The sequence below is a fragment of the Dermochelys coriacea genome, chromosome 4 (genome assembly GCF_009764565.3).
Source record: "Dermochelys coriacea isolate rDerCor1 chromosome 4, rDerCor1.pri.v4, whole genome shotgun sequence".
In the NCBI taxonomy this organism is placed as follows: Eukaryota; Metazoa; Chordata; order Testudines; family Dermochelyidae; genus Dermochelys; species Dermochelys coriacea.
Window position 1 is genome coordinate 60,878,146 of NC_050071.1, and position 23,306 is coordinate 60,901,451.

Sequence of the window (23,306 nt, forward strand, 5' to 3'; positions counted from 1 at the left end):
ACAATCCAGTCTCCTTTACATTAAACACATTTTTTGGCTGATAATCATTTAAATAATAATGAACAACATTTTGGTACCAACAGTTAAAGTATCTGCTGTAGTAGCCACAGGTTCTGTAGACTGAGACCTGAATACTAAACCATATCTTGATTTAAAACGATCAAGCCAGCCAATACTGCACTTAAAATCAATCACTATGTCCAAATTTCTGAGCAAAATTATTAGCTTTGAAATGCAACATTGGGCCATTTACTGGTACATTCAAGCACTGAGCAATTCTGTACCACTTCATTAATGCCTCTTCCAGATCTGTATAAAACTGTTCTTAGTCTTTTTCTTTTAGGATCAAATTGTAAGGACTCAAAAGCTTCTAGAACCTTATCTTTATTCTTCATAATGAATTTTTCCTTATGCCGTATTTTGCTGCAATGTCTGCTTTTTTCTTGCCACTTTCCACAGCACTTATTATGTCAATTTTTTCCTCAATGGATAAACTTTTCTTTTTCCTTATTACAGGTAAAGATGAGCGATCCACTGAAGTCTGCCATGGTATCCTGTACTCTTTTATAAACAAGTACACACACACACACACACACACACACTTTCTAGTCCTTTCTGATATCAGCTTTTTTAATCAGATTAGTTTTCAAGTATATACTGATGTCACAGTCCTCACACTGCGAATGCTGATGTGGTAAAGTCACTGATATCTTCCTGGATACTATCAGTACATTAATAGCAATTTAGCCTCTCTTACGTCTTTTTCTAGATAAAGATATTCAAGGAGTCTAAAAACTAGGTTAGTATTTATACAAATTAACATAATGATTACAAGTTCCTTTCAGGTTCTTTATGGGAAACTGCCCTCGTACCCCCCCCCCAAAGACTGAAAAGCAAGGGGGGGGAAGGAAGGATGACTTAATTAACATAGATATAAAAACCTTTCAGTGCTGCTGATTTATTTCTGGTGCGTTATAGTCCTTGACCACACCTAGGAACTAATTCAAAGAAGAGAACGTAGTCCATAAGAAGTGGCCTCCAGTGCCCTTTCCTGTATGGTTTCAGAGTAGCAGCCGTGTTAGTCTGTATTCGCAAAAAGAAAAGGAGGACATGTGGCACCTTAGAGACTAACAAATTTATTAGAGCATAAGCTTTCGTGAGCTACAGCTACAGCTCACGAAAGCTTATGCTCTAATAAATGTATTAGTCTCTAAGGTGCCAAAAGTCCTCCTTTTCTTTCCTGTATGGACAAACAATATTTTTTTAATAGATGCAAAGCTGTCTGCTTTTCTTTTTGTGCAGGACCATCCCATAGTGCTAAATTCGCTCTCATGCTAAACCCTAGGAAAGACTTTGCTGCTGGCAGCAGGTTTCCTCGAGGCCAATTGTTTTCTTCACCTCAGGCCACTAAAAGAAGAAGAAGGAAACACATTAGCAGAATTTTTTCATTGACCTAACCACAGGCTCCCTGGATTTCATTTGGGCGTCAAAGGGATGTTATCATGTTGCCAACTTGAGTCTTTCAAGGTGCTGACAATAACCTGGAGACTTGGAGAGCCCTGCAGCAGCTGGGCCCACACTGCGAACGGGACAAACCCGCTCCCCCGTAACCGCTCTTGTCCGCTGGACGGACACGGCTCTTCGCTTCGTGTCTCTCTCGCTGCCCCCACACACGGAAGGGGGAAGAGGCAGAGGCAGCGAGAGCAGCGGTTACCTGGCTGGGAAGCGGGGCAAGGGCCCGTCCCCCGGCCCGGAGTCCCCCAGGTACCCAGAGGGCGGGGAGTCTAACACAGCTGCGCCTCTCAGCGCCTCCCGCGGGGCAGCGGCCGCGGAGCTCGCTCGCTGCCCTGTGGCTCAGGGGCGCCGCTCAGTCTGGCCGACCCGGGCGGCGACATGCACCGGCAGGAACCCGCCCGCGGCCCGAGCGTCAGCGAGAGACTCCCCGGGAGACAGCCAGCGCCCCGCCCGCTTTTCTCTTGGGGCGGGGAGGCTGCGCCGCGCTCCCTGCTCGGCTGCCCCCAGCGGGGTGGGGAGGGGCTCACGGGCTGCGGGCAGGGAGTCAGCTTCCGTCCCCTGCAGAACCCACAGGCCGCGGCGGAAGTGGGCTCTGGATGTCGTTGCTATGGTTACTGCATGGAGGTCGCCACACCATAGAAATGGACATTATTGGCTAGAGTGACTTTTCTACGTCATGGCCATAGAGAGGCCACCGCTGCCCCATTTCCGGCCAAGCACTTCCGGCTGCCGCTGGTGCCGGAGAAGGAAGAAATAAAGGTGCGGACGTTGGCACTGGAGGTGTTTTTTTTTTTTTTTTTTTTTTGCCCCCTAGAGCCGTCCCTTTCCGCGCCGGGCGTGACAGCAGTTGTCCCTCGTCCGCCCACCGCGGAGCAGGGCCGGGGGCCGGTAGCGGCGCCGCTGGCAGGTGAGAGGAGGTGGCGGGGGGCTGGGCTGGGCTGGGCTGGGCTGGGCAGCGCTCCGCGCCGGGCCCAGATGCTGGAAGACTCTCGGGGGTGGTGGCGGTTCCTAGCGCTGCGCTCTGGTGCGAGCGGCGGCGGCTGTCCGCGCAGGGCGCAGCTCCGTGGGCAATGGGCGGGGAGCCGGGCAGCAGCGCTCGCGCCCCCCCCCCCTTTGCTGCGTACGTGTCACGTCTCGGCGTGGAGGCTGGAAAGTTGCTTCCTTGTCCGACACGGGACCTGCCAGCCCCCTTCCCGGTGCCGCGTTCTTCGGCCCAGGTGCCGGCGCGGGCGGTGCCTGTGCGGGGCTCAGGGGAGCCGGGCTCCCAGCGCCGGCGCTTCCCTGAAGGTAGGTCCCACTCCCTGTCATCGCTGCACGCCTGTCAGCAACGAAAGCTTGATCCTGACACGCTTTCCCTTATCCGGGCTGCCATCCGCGTATCCCGGATTATTCCCCAGGGACCGGCAACCCGCGAGCGCCTGGGAGGGCTGCAGAAGATCTGCAGAGGGACTCCGGTTGTTAGTAGTTGTTGGTATTCACTTTTAGTTTTTATTTTAGCTAACTTTTACCGCCTTGCAACTTTCAATAATAATTGGCATCTAGAGGCTTATTTGAAATGATTGAATAAATGGATGTTTAACTGGTTGTTTGTTTAAAAATGAAATAAACGTAAGTGAAAAGAAAAAAACAAGATATTTTTTTAAAATAATCATTTGTTTTGATCCTTTGTTTCCACACACTGTTTAACCCCAAGAAAAAAAGCCACTTACCACATTGATTACATGGTAGTAAGAAATAGCGTGGAAAGCATCAAGAGGAAATGATACAAGCCATAATTTGCAGCAAACCATGTGAAAGGCATCTTACCTCTTTAAAAAGTCTGTTTAAATGAGACTTGCCCTCTCCTTGTATGTTTGCTTTTTTTAAAAATGGCTTATTGAGGAAATTATGACCAGTTCTTGTTGGTAGTTTTCAGTTTAAAATAAAAGTTTCAATTTCTATGTGTACAACACTCATACTCTCACTTGAAGAGCTGGAGAGCCATTTTGTCATCAGGTGGAGTCACGTATCCGCGTAAAGAGTCCTGATATTGCATTGCAGTGGTGTTAGGCCATTGCATTTCAATCCTTTACTTTCCTCCCCACTTTCCTAGCTCCTTTAAGGAGTAGGAAACATCTGTCACCTTCCATTTGCTCAGAAATCCTGCAGCTTTCTCACATGTGTTGGAGGACATAGGGAGCACTCTTGTGATTGAGATTCTGTTTGTAACCATACAGAAAGTGGATTGCTTCTTGAATGTAAAGTTGGAAACTAGTCGCAGTGTAATATGCAACACACCTTCTGACTTCACTGGGAGGAAGAACCTCAGGGAAGATGCAGAACAAATATTTGTTTTGTTTTTAGCACTATTGAGGAGCTCTACAAAGTGACAAAACGGGTGTAGGGGGAATGCCGTACAGCTTAAATGGTCTGTGACCATCCGCAGGATCACCCATGATTTCAAATAGGAATATCATCCAAGATTTTATTCATACCTTGTGGCCTAAACACTTAGTCAGAAGAAGTGCTTTCAGAACCAATGATCTTTCCAAGTTGTGGTTTTGCACTCATGACTGGAGTGGGCTCGATGAAGAGGTTATTTTGTGGTTTGTAGCTCAAAGGCTTATTGTTCAAAAGCCATTTTTTGCGGGCTGACAGTTTCAACCCTTCTATGTGAAGGAGAGATGGGCAGTGACTGGAGAGGATGAAGTTGGACAGCAGTACATTATTTTTAATCGGCCTGTGTTTGACATGCGTTAGGTAGAAAGAAGTGAATGGTCCTTGGGGAATTGAAAATTGTTTGTGCTCTAGTTGTTCAGGAGTAATTGTGCATCAATCACAGTATTGCCAGTTCATTTAACCAAGTAGCAGCATACTCTTTTTTATGTCACTCTGCTAGGTAGTTAGGGTGTGTTCTCCAATTAAATTAGGTTGGCTGTCTACAGTAGAATGAACCGGAGCAGGTGGCTGATAGTTGTGGCTCTGTTGAGGTAGGGATGTGAACTTGTTAAATCCACGGGACAGCCAAAATTTATATTTCCTCTGACAGTCTTTCAAAATAAGAAAAAAGGTAATACTTTTGAGGCTTTTTTCAGAGTACTTAGACATAGTTTACCTTGGAAATACAACAGTGTCTGTTGAGAACATGATTGTCCTTGACAGTGTTAAAGGGTTCCTCATTTTAGGAATTCAGATGGAACTTTAAGCATTTAGGTTCCATCTACACAGTCAAACTGAAATGTGCTTTAATCATGTCAATGGACAACTGTGTTGTTATTGCTCCTTTTTGATACTACTGTTTTTGCAGTGTAAATGGGGGCCTTATTGGGCTCTGAGAGTCTTGGCAAGCCGATGTTTATTGGAAAGGTAGACTGGAGGAGCCCTGCTTATCTTGGACAAACGGCACTTGAAGAATGGACTCTGAGATGCAAATTTAAATATCTGAAATTTAAAAAGTCACTTGAGGAAAACATTTTTCAGAAATACTCAATTTTTTTTATTAGAGAGAAAGGTTGAACAATCTGATGAAGTAGGGATGTGATAATCAGTCACTTTACATTAGTACTTACAAATTTTGTTAGATACAGTGTTACTTGTTGTTTGCACAGCAGATTGAGAAAATCTCCAATAAAATATGCTGTGTAATAAGCACTATTCAGCCAGATAGGTAATATTGTATTTCCAATTTGGTAATTCATGCATTAGTGATCTGTGGTAAGTTGGTGGTCAATGTCCTTAAAGAGAACAAAGAAGCGATTTGGAATCCAGTCTTCCTCACTGCAATGTGTGTCAATCACTAACCAAAAAAAAATGTGACTAGATTAAGAGCATACCCCTTGTTTGAATGGGAGATCTCTGATTATTTTCTATTTAAATTAAATATATATAGTTGGAGTATGGCTATAAATGAGGTAAGTGTCACCCAGAACGCCCTTTTTACATGTGGTAAAATGCAGACAGAGATTGACCAAGGGTGTCACAGCATGACCGAGTTAATGTCTCTGGATTTGTAGTCTTGTGTTTTAGTCATGTTTAAAATGGGTTTATTGGTTTCCTAATCCCTAGTGGAAACTTATCCCCATCAAAGACATTCACACATGGCAGAAATATTACAGGCCAAAAGTGGAGTATAAGCAGAGTGGTATGGGGACACTTGGATAGTGATCACCTAGTGGTAAAAAGAAAAGGAGGTCTTGTGGCACCTTAGAGAGAGACTAACAAATTTATTTGAGCATAAGCTTTTGTGAGCTACTGCTCACGTCATCGGATGCATTCAATGGAAAATACGGTGCGGAGATTTATATACACAGAGAACATGAAACAATGGGTGTTATCATACACGCTGTAATGAGAGTGCTCAGGTAAGGTGAGCTATTACCAGCAGCAGAGCAGGGGGAAAAAAACCTTTTCTAGTGGTAAAATCCTTCATGTTTGCAAGTACCTATTTGCATTACTTACTGAAGTAGTTCATATAGCTTTTGGATCATTAAGAGCAAAATAATCCTTGGTTTGCTTGCAAAGACCATTTTGAATGAAGCTAGCATTCTTCTTGCTTTTATCATGAATGCTGCTCATTCTGTAGGTGATCTTGCATAATTCTATTTACCTTTCTAAAATAAGGTAATGTGTCAGCCCAACATAATATAATTTAGATAATTTATTTCCCCATGTTTTCTATATCTTGCTTGTTACCTTATTTTACACATCACATGGACCACCTGACTACTCATGATTAGACTTTATGTAGATAAAACATTCAACACAAATTTGAAAATTGAAATGTGATATGAAAATAACTAGTGCACTTTATTTAACTGAAATTTTTTGTATCTGATGTGAAAGTAAGTAAATGTGGAATGCTAGGAGGCTTACTCTACACAGGGCATATCACCTTTCATTATACCAAAGATAATTGGCAGTCTTGGTTTATTTTTTTTAAAGATCAGCTGTCTACCTCACAGGTTGCTCAAACAGTGCAGTATCATTTGTAGGTTTCAGCTATATGGAAACTTTTTCAGATTGCAGTTTTCAAGTGCAGTTCTATTATGAAAAGTGATCATGTAAAAATAGCACTACATTACTCTACATCTACAGAACTGTTCCTTGTGTATATTAGAGAGCTGTTTGCTTACTTTAGCATCAAAAGCGAGTGCTTAACTCTTGTTAGTCCGTACAGACAACACAGTTAAGAGAAATCTAGGTTCATTTTCTATTTATGCATAATGGAGAAGTGTCTACTGTTCCAGTGATTTACATCAGTATAAACAGGGTTTGTATACATGTCTTCAAATTATGTCCTCAGTGACTAAGAGTTTACGGAGGTGACTGCAGGACATAATTGACCTTTATGACCTTTGTTACAAGTGACTGGTGAAGAATCTACCTTGACCTCTGAACCCAGTTTTAGTTTGCAAGTTTAGTCTCCTTTCCAGGGCAGACACCTCCTCATGCTGCCCTTCTGACAGCCTTGGGATCACGGTGAAGAAGACTTGAGAGAAGCCAACATGAAACTGAGCTGGCAGGAGTAGAGAGAAACAGCTGCAGCTAGGAGTTTGAACACTTGCACGAGTATCTGGCTGGTTTTTGCAGCTTTTACTCTGGATATTTGCTCCAGTTTCCTCATGGTCTCTTTTTTCACCTTCATTCCATTAGCCCCTCCTACACCTCTTCTTTCCTCCTCCCTTCAGTTTCTCCTCTACTTAACTTTGTTTCTCTTTTCCGCTAATGTACTCTGTGACTCAAAGCACCCTGTATTCACAACTTTACACATGTTATAATCTTTGTACAAAATACCTTGAGGTATCATCTGAACACTCGTAACTCACTGGTCAGTAATATGGTAAAATGTAATGTAGCAACATTATATGTACAGTTGTGAATTTCCCCTTATGGTAATACTTGTTCAAAACTAACAGCCCTGCCTAGGAAAAGGTTGTTAAACAGGCCTAGCCTAAACAAAGAATTGTGTGTTTATCTCAATTTACATGGAAGTAATAAACAGAACCATCAAGACAGTTGCTGGGGGGAGGAGAGGGCAGGAAATGGAACAATTTGCATTTTAGCAAACTCCAGCTATGGGGGGGGGGGGGGGGGAGAAAAAGAGCATGAAGCCTCCTTCGCCACCAAGCTCCATTTCGTCTTCCTCACTTCTTGAATAAACTTTATTGTGAGGGGTGACCTTCAGAGGAATCCATTTCAGAGGTTCACTGGACTATAAGAGAAAGGGGCAGACAATCGCAAATGTATTTGTTCACCTAAGAAGACAAAGAAACCCGCAAATTTCTGCCTCTTGAAGAGATCCTGACTGAGAAGTGGGGATTCCCCAACATCTTGCTGGAAGACTGTGGGTGAGAGAGACTGTCTTGAACAAAGCCCGAACCAAACCCTGCTAGATTAGCTTTTAGACTTTTACATGAGTATTAGCACTTTTATTTGCTTCTATATTTCTAACTCATCTGTTATAGTTGAACTCACTTAAAATCCTATCTTCTTTTGCTTTATTTTATTATTAATATAAACCAACAGTGCTGTATCTGTAACAAAGTGAATGTTAACTCCAGCTAATGTTGCAGGCTGGTGTGTTTTGTGTCCTTCAAGGAGCAAATGGATCTTACTGTTCCTCTGAACGTTGCGGGAGAGGGCTGGATATATCGGAGCACATGGGTCTAGGGGAAGATCAGGACTGAGGTAGTGTTAGGATCACAAATCTGGTAAAGAAAAACTGTGTCTGTGATAACTACTGGCAGGCTGTTGGACTCGAAGTGGTTGAATCAGAGCTGTACACACACACAGAACGCAAAGTGCATACTGGCTGTGTGTGTCCCAGACAGAAAGCCACTAGTAGCAGAAGCATTTTGGGTCACTCAGGGTTATAATACAAGAAGTGACGCACCCTTTCACTGGTCTGAATTGCACCCCAGAATGTGACATACTCCCAAAAACTTCACCCCAAATATTTAAAAAACTAACAATATAAATTTTGGAACTACCATGCCAATTGTAGACCATCACATTGTTCATCCTACTTGTATGTTCTATCCCTTCTATCAACCCTTTATCTCCTGTCGATTTAGATCATAACTGTTTCAGGACAGGGGCTGTTTTATTCTATGTATAGTGCCTGTGCTTTAATTATTAATATGGGAGACCACAAAACACTAATTTAACTGTAAATTCCTTTTAAGTCCAATTGTCAAATGATATTTTATACAATTGCTCTAAACATGTCTGTCTGCCTATAAAATAGCAGTTACTGCACTCAATATAGTAACAAAGTATTTTTAAGCATGTGATTAAGATACTTCCCACCAGGCCAGACCAAGGGAAAACCATGTCATCCTGGCATGTTCCAGCATGATCAGGTAGGGTCTTACAATGAAACCTCAAATAATTCTTTTTATGCCTTTTAACAAGCAAATTATGTCCTAGCCAATTACCATTTTAGCGAACAACCAATTTGAGACAGTTCACCCTAATTTCCAGGTTTAATCCAGGAAAGAATTACAACCTCCTTTCTACCCAAGGTCTTTCCTCCTTACTCTTCCCCTCCTTTCTGTTAACAGAGGTGTGAGGTGGGGAGGCCCATTTGGCTCCCTTTTAAGACATTCTTTTTGTCTTATTTAAAACCATCTGCAGTCACTCGTATTTATTGGAGGCCGCCTTTTCATGAGCATCCCTTATGTGAGGGGTTCTCAAACTTCATTGCACCATGACTCCCTTCTGACAACAAAAAGAGTACATGACCCCAGGAAGTGGGATCGAACCCTGAGCCTGCTGAGCCCCACAATCCCGAGTGTGTGGGGGGAGTGGGGCCAAGCGCAAGCCCAAGCCTCACCGCCTTGAGCTTTGGCTTTGGCCACAGGCCCCAGCAAGTCTAAGCCAGCCCTAGTGACCCCATTAAAATGGGCTTGTGACCCACTTTGGGGTCCCAACATACTGTTGGATAATTGTTGCCATATCTCATTAGTTGTTGTTTGAACCAGACATCATCCCTACTCATTCCTTCTGGTCTTAAACTCATTATTTCTTGGCATTCCACCTACCTTCTAGTCAAGACCTTTTTTTTTTTTTTTTTTTAAACAACGTCTAGCTGAAGTTTGGTTAAGGAAATATAACTTCAGTTCTATATTCTACAGCCTAGAATAATGGATGCCTGATCTTGGTTGGGATCCCTAGGTGCTGCCATAGTATAAATAATAGGGCTGACATTTAAAAAAGCCCACCTTTTTATTTGTAAACTGTGCATATTTGTTGTGGAAGTTGACCTTGGTACAACTGGCATTTTTAGTCCAATTTCGAAGTAGAACCATACTTTAAAAAGATAAAGGCCAAAATGCTGTTGGCACCTTCTTTATGAATGGTAACAAAATCAGTAAAAGTCCTGGGGAGATTGTGCAGAATTTTTGTTTGTGCTCCTGTGTGATCACAGACATTGTTCTATGCTTTAGATGACTAATAGATGTGGAATTTGAGTCTAAGGCTGAAAGGGCTTGTCAGAATGTAACCCAGATAATGGTCTGATGCATCTTGCATGGAGAGCTCCTGCTATTTGGCAGGTTTCAGAGTAGCAGCCGTGTTAGTTTGTATTCGCAAAAAGAAAAGGAGTACTTGTGGCACCTTAGAGACTAACAAATTTATTAGAGCATAAGCTTTCGTGAGCTACAGCTCACTTCATCGGATGCATTTGGTGGAAAAAACAGAGGAGAGATTTACACACACACACACACACACACACACACACACACACACACACACACACACACACACACACACACACACACACACACACACACACACACACAGAGAGAGAGAGAACATGAAACAATCCATCTGTTTGCATTTGGAGAGGAAGATGATGTCTGTCTGTATCTGTGCGAGTTTTTCCACCAAATGCATCCGATGAAGTGAGCTGTAGCTCACGAAAGCTTATGCTCTAATAAATTTGTTAGTCTCTAAGGTGCCACAAGTACTCCTTTTCTTTTTGCTATTTGGCAGTAGTCTGATTCTCAGTAGCAGCTACAGGCTCCTCTCCCATGCTAGCTCAAAAGGCTGAGACTTGGGACGGTTCACTGACTGCAAGCCCGGAATGGATATCTTGTCTGACCTCCTGTATAACACAGGACATCAAACTTCCCCAAAATAATGGAGAAAGAAATAATGGTTAGTGGCAAATTTAGAAGAGGAACTGTGAGCACAGAGTCTGGAGGATGAACATAGTGGCCAGCCTGAAGAAGGAAGGAGTGGAGAGGAGAGAGGGCCAGGAGTCCCAGCAGGTAAAGGGGATGCACCAGAACATAATACGACTTCTCAGGCAGCAAACGCAAATAATGTGAACTCTGGTGGACCTGCACATTTAACAGTCCTGGTCTCTCCTCCCTTTGCAGCCCATTGATAATTCAATATAGGGGTCTCTTTATAGCTCCCTCCCCCCCCTTCCATGTGGCATCAGAGATTGGTGTACTACCACTAAAACCACACCCTGGGGTATATGAAAGACAATCAGCTTCACATACACAGACCTGGGAAAGCCAGGGTTGGTGTGTGTGTAGCTGAAATGGACATGAATATTCTTTCCCTTTCATAAATTCTGTTCTATTAAGTTTTATTAAGTTTATAATGTATTTGATTTAAAATTTCAGAACTTTTGCACTGATTTTGTTACAGAATAAAGGTGTAGTATTTGCAGCATAATTTATCTGTATTATTTCACAACATATGCTGCTTAGTGCTCAGTAGTTCTGAAAGCAACCAATTACCAGTTACTGCTCGGTGTCACACAACTCATAGGATCAGTAACAAACAAAATTAATAGGCTAATTAACAATGTTATATTCCTACATGTACAGTAATCACCACACATAGGCCACAAAAGAGCAGGGTCAGATAGAGAACACTACACATTATTCTGGCTCACTGTTAAAATAAGAACAGCCGTACTGGGTCAGACCAAAGGTCCATGTAGCCCAGTATCCTGTCTTCAGACAGTGGCCAATGCCAGGTGCCCCAGAGGGAATGAACAGAACAGGTAATCATCAAGTGATCCATTCCCTTTTTCAGAGTAGCAGTTGGGTTAGTCTGTATTCGCAAAAAAGAAAAGGAGTACTTGTGGCACCTTAGAGACTAACAAATTTATTTGAGCATAAGCTTCCGTGAGCTACAGCTCACTTTATTGGATGCATTCCGATGGAATGCATGGAATGCATCCGATGAAGTGAGCTGTAGCTCACGAAAGCTTATGCTCAAATTTGTTATCTCTAAGGTGCCACAAGTACTCCTTTTCTTTTGTCTGTTCCCTGTTGCTCATTCCCAACTTCTGGCAAACAGAGACTAGGGACATCATCTCTGCCCATTCTGGCTAATATGTTCATCAATGGCTATCTTCTCTGAATTTATCTAGTTCTTTTTTGAACTCTGTTATATTTTTGCCCTTTTCAACATTTTCTGGCAAAGAGTTCCTCAGGTTGACTATGCGTTGTGTGAAGAAATACTTTCCTTTAGCTTGTTTTAAACCTGCTGCCTATTAATTTCACTTGGTGACCCCTAGTTCTTGTTATGAGAAGGAGTAAATAGCACTTTCTTGTTTACTTTCTCCACACCAGTCACGAATTTATAGGCCTCAATCATATACCCCTTAGTCATCTCTTTTTCAAGCTGAAAAGTCCCAGTCTTATTAATCTCTCTTCATACGGAATCATAGAATCATAGAATATCAGGGTTGGAAGGGACCCCAGAAGGTCATCTAGTCCAACCCCCTGCTCAAAGCAGGACCAAGTCCCAGTTAAATCAACCCAGTTAAATCAGTTCCATACCCCTAATAATTTTTGTTGCCCTTTTCTGAACCTTTTCCAAATCTAATATATCTTTTTCTGAGATGAGGTGACCACATCTGCACACTGTATTCAAGGTGTGGGTGTACCATGGATTTATATAGAGGCAATATTATATTTCTGTTTTCTCTATTCCTTTTTTAATGATTCACAGCATTCTGTTTGCTTTTTTTGACTGCCGCTGCACATTGAGTGGATGTTTTTCAGAGAACTATCCACAAGGACTCCAACTTCCTTACGTGGTAACAGCTAATTTAGACCCAATCATTTTATATGTGTAGTTGGGAATATGTTTTCCAATGTGCATTACTTTGCATTTATCAACATTGAATTTCATCTGCCATTTTGTTGCCCAGTCACCCGGTTTTGAGAATTCATTTTGTTGCTCTTCTCAGTCTGTCTGGGACTTAACTATCTTGAGTAGTTTTGTATCATCTGCAAATTTTGCCACCTCCCTGTTTACCCCTTTTTCAAGATCATTTATGAATATGTTCAATAGGACGGGTCCTAGCAGTACAGACCTCTGGGGGACACCACTATTTACTTCTCTCCATTCTAAAAACTGACCATTTATTCCTACCCTTTGTTTCCTGTCTTTTTAATCAGTTACTAATCCATGAGAGGACCTTCCCTCTTATCCCATGACCGCTTACTTTGCTTAAGAGCTTTTGGTGGCGGACCTTATCAAAGGCTTTCTGAAAATCTAAGTACACTATATCCAGTGGATCCCCTTATCCACATGCTCGTTAATCCCCTCAAGAATTTTAGTAGATTGGTAAGGTATGATTTCCCCTTACAAAAATCATGTTGACTATTCCCCCAGCAAATTATGTTCATCATTGTGTCTGACAATTTTTTGTTTACTATAGTTTCAGCCAGTCAGCCCGGTACTGAAGTCAGGCTTACCGGCCTGTAATTGCCAGGGTCTCCTTTAAAAAAGAGTCCTTTAATAAAAAAAAAAAAAAAAAAAAAAATTGGCTTCACATTAGCTATCCTCTAGCCATTTGGTACAGAAGCTGATTTAAATGACAGATTACAGACTACAGTTAGTAGTCCTGCAATTTCACATTTGAGTTCCTTCAGAACTCTTGGGTGAATACCATCAGGTCCTGGTGACTTCTTACTGCTTAGTTTATCAATTTGTTCCAAAACCACATCTAGTGACACCTCATTCTGGGACAGTTCCTCAGATTTGTCACCCAAAAAGAATGGCTCAGGTTTGGGAAATCTCCCTTCCATCCTCAACTGTGAAGACCGATGCAAAGAATTCATTTAGTTTCTCCGCAATGGCCTTATCTTCTTTAAGTGCTCCTTTATCATCTCGATCATGCAGTGGCAGACACTTTGCCCATTTGTTTCATAGATATTATGAAAGACACAGCAGGCAGCTTTAACCATTGGGATATTTTTCTCACTGAGGTCCAGTCTTGTGAGTGAACAACAGTCTTGACTCTTCAAATGAGCAAAAACATTCAGCTGTCATTCTACACCTGCTGAGCCAGTGGGTCAATCATTCCTTGGTGCTGTTGAGGTGGCTGGTGTACAGCCTCATGAGCAAGGGGTAGGCTGGGTTTCTCAGACTCATTGTTGCCATTTCAACATTCCTAATGGTAATCCACTGGTCTGAAAAGAAAGTCCCTGCTTGTAGCTTTCTGAACAGTCCTGTTTCTTAAAGATATGCATGTCATGCACCTTCCCTGACCAGCCCACATTGATGTTGGTGAAGCATTCCCAGTGATCCACCAGTGCTTTCATAACCAGAGAAAAGTAGCCCTTTCTGTTGATGGCAAGGTGGTCTTTTGCCAAAATAGGGATATGCATGTCATCTGTCTCTCCACTGCAGTTTGGGAACCCCATAGTTGTGAAGCCATCCGCTATGTCCTGCGCATTGCCAAGAGTCTCAGTCCTGCATAGCAGAATGATTAATGGCCATGCACACTTGCATCCCCACGGTGGATTTCCCTATTCCAAATTGATTCCTGACTGACTGGTAGCAATCGGGTATTCCAAGTTTCCACAGTGTAATCCCACTTGCTTCTCAGTTGTCAGTACTTGTGGCACCTTAGAGACTAACAAATTTATTAGAGCATAAGCTTTCGTGAGCTACAGCTCACTTCATCGGATGCATTTGGTGGAAAAAACAGAGGAGAGATTTATATACACACACAGAGAACATGAAACAATGGGTTTATCATACACACTGTAAGGAGCGATCACTTAAGATAAGCCATCACCAGCAGCAGGGGGGGGAAAGGAGGAAAACCTTTCATGGTGACAAGCAAAGTAGGCTAATTCCAGCAGTTAACAAGAATATCAGAGGAACAGTGGGGGGTGGGGTGGGAGGGAGAAATACCATGGGGAAATAGGTTTCAGAGTAGCAGCCGTGTTAGTCTGTATTCGCAAAAGAAAAGGAGTACCGGTGGCACCTTAGAGACTAACAAATTTATTAGAGCATAAGCTTTCGTGAGCTACATTCCGATGAATGCATCCGATGAAGTGAGCTGTAGCTCACGAAAGCTTATGCTCTAATAAATTTGTTAGTCTCTAAGGTGCCACCGGTACTCCTTTTCTTCATGGGGAAATAGTTTTACTTTGTGTAATGACTCATCCATTCCCAGTCTCTATTCAAGCCTAAGTTAATTGTATCCAGTTTGCAAATTAATTCCAATTATGCAGTCTCTCCTTGGAGTCTGTTTTTGAAGCTTTTTTGTTGAAGTATAGCCCCTCTTAGGTCTGTGATCGAGTGACCAGAGAGATTGAAGTGTTCTCCAACTGGTTTTTGAATGTTATAATTCTTGACGTCTGATTTGTGTCCATTCATTCTTTTACGTAGAGACTGTCCAGTTTGGCCAATGTACATGGCAGAGGGGCATTGCTGGCACATGATGGCATATATCACATTGGTAGATGCGGTGCTAATAAGCGATGGTCACAAACACCACCCTATATCGGAAACCTACTGACCGCTATTCCTACCTACATGCCTCTAGCTTTCATCCAGATCATACCACTCGATCCATTGTCTACAGCCAAGCGCTACGATATAACCGCATTTGCTCCAACCCCTCAGACAGAGACAAACACCTACAAGATCTCTATCATGCATTCTTACAACTACAATACCCACCTGCTGAAGTGAAGAAACAGATTGACAGAGCCAGAAGAGTACCCAGAAGTCACCTACTACAGGACAGGCCCAACAAAAAACAACAGAACGCTACTAGCCATCACCTTCAGCCCCCAACTAAAACCTCTCCAACGCATCATCAAGGATCTACAACCTATCCTGAAGGACGACCCATCACTCTCACAGATCTTGGGAGACAGACCAGTCCTTGCTTACAGACAGCCCCCCAATCTGAAGCAAATACTCACCAGCAACCACACACCACACAACAGAACCACTAACCCAGGAACCTATCCTTGCAACAAAGCCCGTTGCCAACTCTGTCCACATATCTATTCAGGGGATACCATCATAGGGCCTAATCACATCAGCCACACTATCAGAGGCTTGTTCACCTGCGCATCTACCAATGTGATATATGCCATCGTGTGCCAGCAATGCCCCTCTGCCATGTACATTGGCCAAACTGGACAGTCTCTACGTAAAAGAATGAATGGACACAAATCAGACGTCAAGAATTATAACATTCAAAAACCAGTTGGAGAACACTTCAATCTCTCTGGTCACTCGATCACAGACCTAAGAGTGGCTATACTTCAACAAAAAAGCTTCAAAAACAGACTCCAACGAGAGACTGCTGAATTGGAATTAATTTGCAAACTGGATACAATTAACTTAGGCTTGAATAGAGACTGGGAATGGATGAGTCATTACACAAAGTAAAACTATTTCCCCATGGTATTTCTCCCTCCCACCCCACCCCCCACTGTTCCTCTGATATTCTTGTTAACTGCTGGAATTAGCCTACCTTGCTTGTCACCATGAAAGGTTTTCCCCTTTCCCCCCCCTGCTGCTGGTGATGGCTTATCTTAAGTGATCACTCTCCTTACAGTGTGTATGATAAACCCATTGTTTCATGTTCTCTGTGTGTGTATATAAATCTCCCCTCTGTTTTTTCCACCAAATGCATCCGATGAAGTGAGCTGTAGCTCACGAAAGCTTATGCTCTAATAAATTTGTTAGTTTCTAAGGTGCCACAAGTCCTCCTTTTCTTTTGCGAATACAGACTAACACGGCTGCTACTCTGAAACCTGAGATCTAGGAATGTGGCCTTGTGCATCCAAAGGTTCTGCAGCACAATGCTCATTGTCCCAAATGTGCATTACGATGGGATCCCACCAGTCAGTGTTAAATTCTCAGATTGAAAAGCAGTGCTTCACCATCTGCAGCTGCTTGGTGAATACCGCCAACAACCTTGAATTGGTTCTCACTATGTCCCACAGCAGTCTGTCCTCCAAGGAATCCTCATGCTCCCCACTCATTTGGTTCTTTTTGCGGTTCATTAAATGCTGCAGGATTGTATTCCCTGTGCTTGCAAAGTTCATGACAAAATGCAGAGCTGTGCAGGCTCCATGCTTCTGTCAGAGATGGTGGACAGCCAGGAGGGCCATGCAGGTTTGTGGGATTTTGAAAAAAAGTCATAAAAATTATGGGATATTGATACCATTATGGGGTGAAGATAATTACAAACTGAGAAATTGATTGCATGCTCCCAGACACTGCTGCATAACTCATTTTGCCCTGTCAGGCGTTGCCAATACTTTCCAAAAGTCAGTGCGCTGATGGTGGGGAGTTGCACAGCAGGATGCTTGTCGATGGTGCACCACATTCTGCATCGACACAAGCACTCCTAGTGAGTACATGCATCGCTGACATAAGGAGTCAAGTATGCACGTGCACAAGTGATATACTAACTACAGCAGCTGTATGCCAACGTACCTTGAGTCGACATAAATTTGTAGTATAGACATGGCCTTAAACACTTATTACCTCAAAACATCTTAAGGTATGTCTATACAATAATGTAAGACCAGGGGTTTGAATTCTGGCTCAAGCCTAATCTCTTTTCCTTTCCCCCCTTCCCCCCCAGTATTTCTGTGTACACACACACCGTGCTAATCCAGAGCTCAGACACAGTGTCTCAAGACCCCACGGGGGTGGAAGGTCTGAGCCTGAGTCAAGCTGGGACCCTGGGTTCCAGCCTTATTTCTTTGCAATGTAGACGCAGCCCCACTGGACTCATGCTCTGGCAGTCTGCCAAAAGTATCCCGCAATCCCATGGCTGATTTTCTTTGTCCAGGACAGTCAAGTTTAGTAAACAATCCAGTTTTGTCACATTGCACCATGAACTAAGGGCTAGAGTGGCCACATTTTAAGAGGGTGCTAGGGAATCTGGGATATAGATGGCTGGACTGGGGCCCACATCATGCAATGTAGATTCTGGAGCCTCAGGTTGGGACCTAGGATTCAACAGTTCCCAGCCTGGGGTTACAAATGAATGTAGGTGCTCAGGCCCTAGGTTAACAAACCAAGTGTCTTCTCACTCAATTTCTATTAATCTTGGGCTTACATTGCAATATAAACATACCCTTAAAGTTTTATGTGGTTTTCCCAGATGGTGGACACCAGAATCATGCTATCTGTCTTAAATACCTCTAATGTGCTTATGATCATATCTAGCTGCTGCAGCTAAGAGATCAAACTAATTAATCTGCTAAAAATGGGTTATTGATACTGTCTCTGACTTTTATAAAATATTCCACTATACAGCATCAGATATAGTGAATTTAGAAGAATTACATTTTAATGCAGAAGGAGCATGGCATTAATATTTTCTGAAAGTTCACTGATTTTCATCAGTAATGTCTGTGAGGTACAACATCTAATCACTTGCATAAGAATTAATGCATGCTCAACGTATTTCATTTTCAGGTATGTCAGGACACAGCAACGATCCCGCAGCAGTTGATGAATCTCATCTAGCCGCAGAAGAGGTCCGGTCTGACTCTGAGGTGATTGGGTGATATTTGTGTAACATTGTAAAATCAACCAATCCCACTAACAGTTTCAGACTGCCAAAAATGCATAATGCAATGCATAATAAAGTTCTTGGGTGTGCACACATGCGGGTGGTGTCGCTAGATTTCTATTCTGGCCTTTTTAACTTTGGGTCCGGCTTCAGATTGTCCTATTGCATCTGAAGTACTGAAACGAAGTTTAGTCCATAATTGAGGATCACTTCAGCCAGCAACTTTCCTGCTGTGCTACTATTTGATTGTATGAGCTAAATGGATTTAGGTGGGATGGGGGACTAGAAGGAACACACAGGTACTGCAGGAAGAGGCACTCGGAATTAAAAGATGATGGTCTTCCCTCAGTCTGCTTTGATTAGTTCCTCAGCGTGATACAGTAGTTGGGGACATTGCATAGAGTGAAAACTAAAACAGAGAATCTGACCACTTGTAGTTGATGATTAAGGTAGTAAACTTCGGCATCTTTCAGGATGAAAAGGGCTATATTGGACATTGTTAGTCCAAAGACTAAAATATTATTGAGTTTGGATAAGTAAACAAACAACTTAGGGGAAAATTTTCTTTTGACACTGAAAGAAAAGACCACCTTGAGGGGATAAATAACATTAGTTATGTGTAGTCATCTTATGCATGTCTCGTAATACTTGTCAATCTGAAGAATTTGGTGAAACTCATAGTGCACATCCCATTGCCACTGATGGGATGTACTGCAATCCCTTTCCCATGTAGCTGACATGAGAAGATATGTAATTCTATGGACAATATTAATTAAGTGGAATAGTGTGAGTTGATTCAAGAAACTTTAAATACACTTAATTTTTATATTTTTTTTCTTTCCATTACCTAAAACGCACTTCTAATTCAATTCCTGGGAGACCATTTCATCTTGCAAAGTTGGTGGTGAAAAGCCAGGAAACTTGTGCAATAGTCTCACTTGATGCAGACATGGCTTTGACCACAAAGTGGAAATAGTTGTCAAACACTGACCCATAGAGGATTTGCGAATTTGAGTGGGTGCCCAACTGCGTATAAAGGTGCTTCTATAGTGAATCAGTTAATTTTGTTGAACATATTTTCCCCTCACAGAATGGGCCAAATACAATTTAGAAAAAAGAGTGCATCAGTTGATAGGCAAAACTGTCACAAAATGAATGTTCTTCCTAAATGTGTCTATTCTAGAGTTTCCCTGTTAGTTCAAAGAACAGATATGTATATTATTTTTGGACTAATAATCTCTGAAAATGAGGTACAAGGCGTAAACTTAAATGGTAATTCTGTACAATCTTGTTCTCCCATGATAGGAACAATGCCACTTACGCTCTCTTGGGCCTACTCATCTAAGGCCCCATTCTGCTCCAACTGACCTAATGGAAGTAATGAGGGCTCAGCGCCTTTCTGGTTCAGGCCATTTTGTGAGAGCATGAATGCGTAAAATGCTCTTCTCCAATGGCAGAAAGCTTTTCTGTCCAGGTGAAGGCACATGTCTAGCTTTTTATATTTTGGTTTGACCGTGTGATGGCTCATGAAATAGAATTCCCTGCAGTGCCAATAATTTGATTTGAAAACTCTTTTTGTTGTACTTAACCAAGGAGATCTGTGTTGTTGTAAATATTGTGGAAAGTTGTTCATTCTCTGGGTATCCTATACCTATAGTTTTGTAAAGTTGGCTCTTTAAAAGTCCTTGCCCCCCATGGTAGTGTGGCTGAAAATCAAACCATAAATCGGATTACGTTTAGATTTTGTATTAGTTACATGAAAACAACTCATTAGGTAGGTGTTTATGAATTTTACCCTCAAATTGTAATATATTCAAATTAATAAACAGACAAAGAGAGAATATGGTAATTAAAGATTGATTAAATTAGTAGTTGGCTTGGATTAAAGAAGCCATTTAAAAATTAAAAATGGGACACTATTTAATCTAGATCCCTCTTTAGCATTTAGTTTGCAAAAGTTTGTGGTTCCACAGAGCTCTTCAAAACCTTTTCAGTTGCTCAAATACTCCGGCTGCGCCACCCCCTCCCACTGCTGAACAAAAAATTACTCTCCACTGAGACTAGTTTGCGATTTGCTTATTATATTTTTGAGATATTTTTGGTTTTCCCCACCTGAAAATCTCCTCAAAATACATCCACTTCATGCTGTTTTTGCTTCCTGGTTTTGCTAGACTTCATATATTGTTTTGGTCAGGAAACATCACTGTACTTCAGTTCCACCATCAATATGATAGTAATTGAGAGGCATAATTCATTAATATGAGTAAAGTGATTTGAAGTCTTTGATGGAAGGCATTTGAGCAAAATATTTAATACTCAAATTGTTGGTAATCCAAAATGTGGTCACTGTCAAACTAATGTCTCTTGCATGACAATATGGGACAACCCCCACCTCTTCTAACCTCAACCTAACTATCTCTTTGAAGAATATAGTCTCTTGTACAGTTGATAGGATAACAAATTAAAGTATTTTGACTTGTCCAGAAACTGCAGTAACACATATATTGGCATGATGGCTCCAATGGTTTCGATAACAGATAGTATTCCATTTCAAGTTGAAGCGGGTCATAATTCTATTATAATGTGGTCTATATGGAGACTTGGTGTATGAGAGTTCAGTTCTGGAGCAATTTTTAAAAACAGTTCTTTCCTGCTTAAAAACAGAACTGTTCCTACAAACTGGGTTTGTGCTCTGAGACCTGCATTGTTTTGTGTATGGCCCCCTGAGTAACTCTGGCAATTGTATTTGTGAATGGGGTCATTAGAGCTCTATAAATCAATTAAAAAAACAAAACAAAATCCCTGCAGAATGAGGATAAAAATTACTTCCCTACTACTATCCTAGCAAGGCAGGATAAAATGCATTAGTGTTTCCTATATGTGTACTTCCTGAGGAGGGAAACACTATGCTTACACACTTCTACTAAGACACGTATATGTGCTATATAAGGGCATCTTCAGATAGTGAAATATATTGTAAATCTCATTTCCATCTTATTACTATTAAAGGACGTATGATTTTGTGTAGCAACTTAAGGTGTGCCGTTTATGGATGGATATTTGTCTAATCTCAATAGAACTAGACTGACATACTTTTTGATTGACCACAAAAATTTCATGTGGAACAGGAATTCTTAAACTTGTTCATCGTATGCACCACATTTTAATAGCGACAGTGTTTTTGTGGCACAAATCCCCCGCCCCCATGGATCATTGTTGCATGGATCATGTTCCCTCCCACTGACAATTGAATAACATCTTTGTAACAACCACAGTAATTGTTTATCTGGAAAAATGTTGCGAAAGTATTTGGTGCATGTCTTCGCTTTTGTTGTGACTCTAGAAGGTGAAAAACAAGCACCATCTGACTCTTTATGGACATGGACAGCTGAAGTGGATCAGGATGTGATTTTTTGCTTTGGTGACGGACTGTTTTACTGGTTATCTGAACCTGAAATCCAAATATTTTTAAGTTTAGTGGATTTTTTTTAGTTGTACGTTATACATCTTTAACTAAGTAAATTATGATTTCACAGTTTCATTTAAAGATTCTGTGTAGTATCAGTCAAAAATAACCTATTATGTTGTATCTTTCAGGCTGCTTATTATTCACTGCCAATGTGTTAGATACTGCAAGGCCCAAAATAAAGGCAGCCCCTTCCCTGAAGGAGCTACGTCACGTCACTTAATCAGTTGAGTCTGTTCCATAATCTTGACAGAAAAAGCTTTATTTTCGTGATGTAAATTTGATTATCACAACCATGTTTATAGATTTCTGAAAGATATTCACTTAATATTTTTGTGCTTAAACCTTTTGTTTTATGAACACAGTCAGTTCCAGTGTTCAGATATAGATGAGCTGCTATTCAATACCCATATTTTCTAATGTTGGCCTTTAGACTATCCCAACTCAAGGATTTATAAATACTCTGGATCTCAAAGGCTTTGAAACTGATTTCTTCTAACTAATTTGAGGAAAATCCAAATACCTTACCTAATTTTTTTGCAGTGATCACGGAAATAGTCTATCTTCCTTCCCCTCAGCCCAAAGGGCTCTCCTGAAATAAACAAAATAAGTCTGAAATATTCAAAAACAAAAAACTTTTTATTCCCTGTCTGCATGGATGAGTTTCTAAATATTTTTCTTTAAGACAACACTTCTTAACAAACATAAAAATCACTAATTTGCTTTGGACAGTAGCATACTGCTTTTACTAGGTGTTTCTGAATGCATAGTTGATTTAAATTATCTGTAATCCACTCTTCCTAATTTGTTTTTAAATGCTTATAAGAGTCCTTTCAAAAGCCAGACTGATATCTTAGCCTTTTTGTTTTAAGGGAGCTTTGTAGAGTTTTTTGTAGAGCTTTCAAAAGTACAGGATTATTAAAGCAAATTGGTGCTGCTAGACCAAATTTTATAGATATCGTACAAATCCTGTTTGTATCGCAGGAACATAGCACTTCATACTAAGCAAGCCTTTGCACTTTTTTAACCCAATTTAAGGACAGTTAATGTTTCTATTCTTAATGGCTAACATTCTTGCTTTGTGGCTCATGGAATTGATCCCCACAGGAAGTTAAAGATTTATTCCCAGGTCCCTCATTTTGCTCTTTCATATTTCACTGTTTTACTTCGCAGTTGGATGAAATTATGATCTTTTCTTTAAAAGACTGAGTGGAGTGAAAAATCATTACTATAGTCAATGATTTTCTTCTTTTTTTAAGCATGCAGGTGTAATTCATGTAACGTTAATTCGCTTTTGAAAATCATCTGGTGATGGAGAAACACTTGGATTAAAATCCATGCTTCAGACACATGCACATTCAGTGCTTGGTTAAAAAATGGATCAATGGTTTTCAGAGTCTCGGGAGAGTCTCAGGTTGTAAATGAAGTATTCCTTATTGAACTAGACTTACTCTGTCAGCCACACAATTAAAACAATGGTGGAAGAGGGGAAAATATGTATGATAACAAACTTTCAGTAGGAAT

At 41.4% G+C, this 23,306-nt stretch overlaps 1 protein-coding gene across 1 annotated transcript in view; it reads left to right on the plus strand.

The window, feature by feature from the left end:
* The first annotated feature begins 17,122 nt into the window (after nt 1–17,122).
* Nucleotides 17,123–23,306, plus strand: part of ARFIP1 (ADP ribosylation factor interacting protein 1) — an 83,595-nt gene continuing 77,411 nt past the window's right edge. The window contains 2 exon segments of the mRNA XM_043513146.1: nt 17,123–17,140; nt 18,220–18,299. Of these exon segments, the coding sequence (XP_043369081.1) occupies nt 18,222–18,299 (78 nt within the window). The 5' untranslated portion in view covers nt 17,123–17,140; nt 18,220–18,221.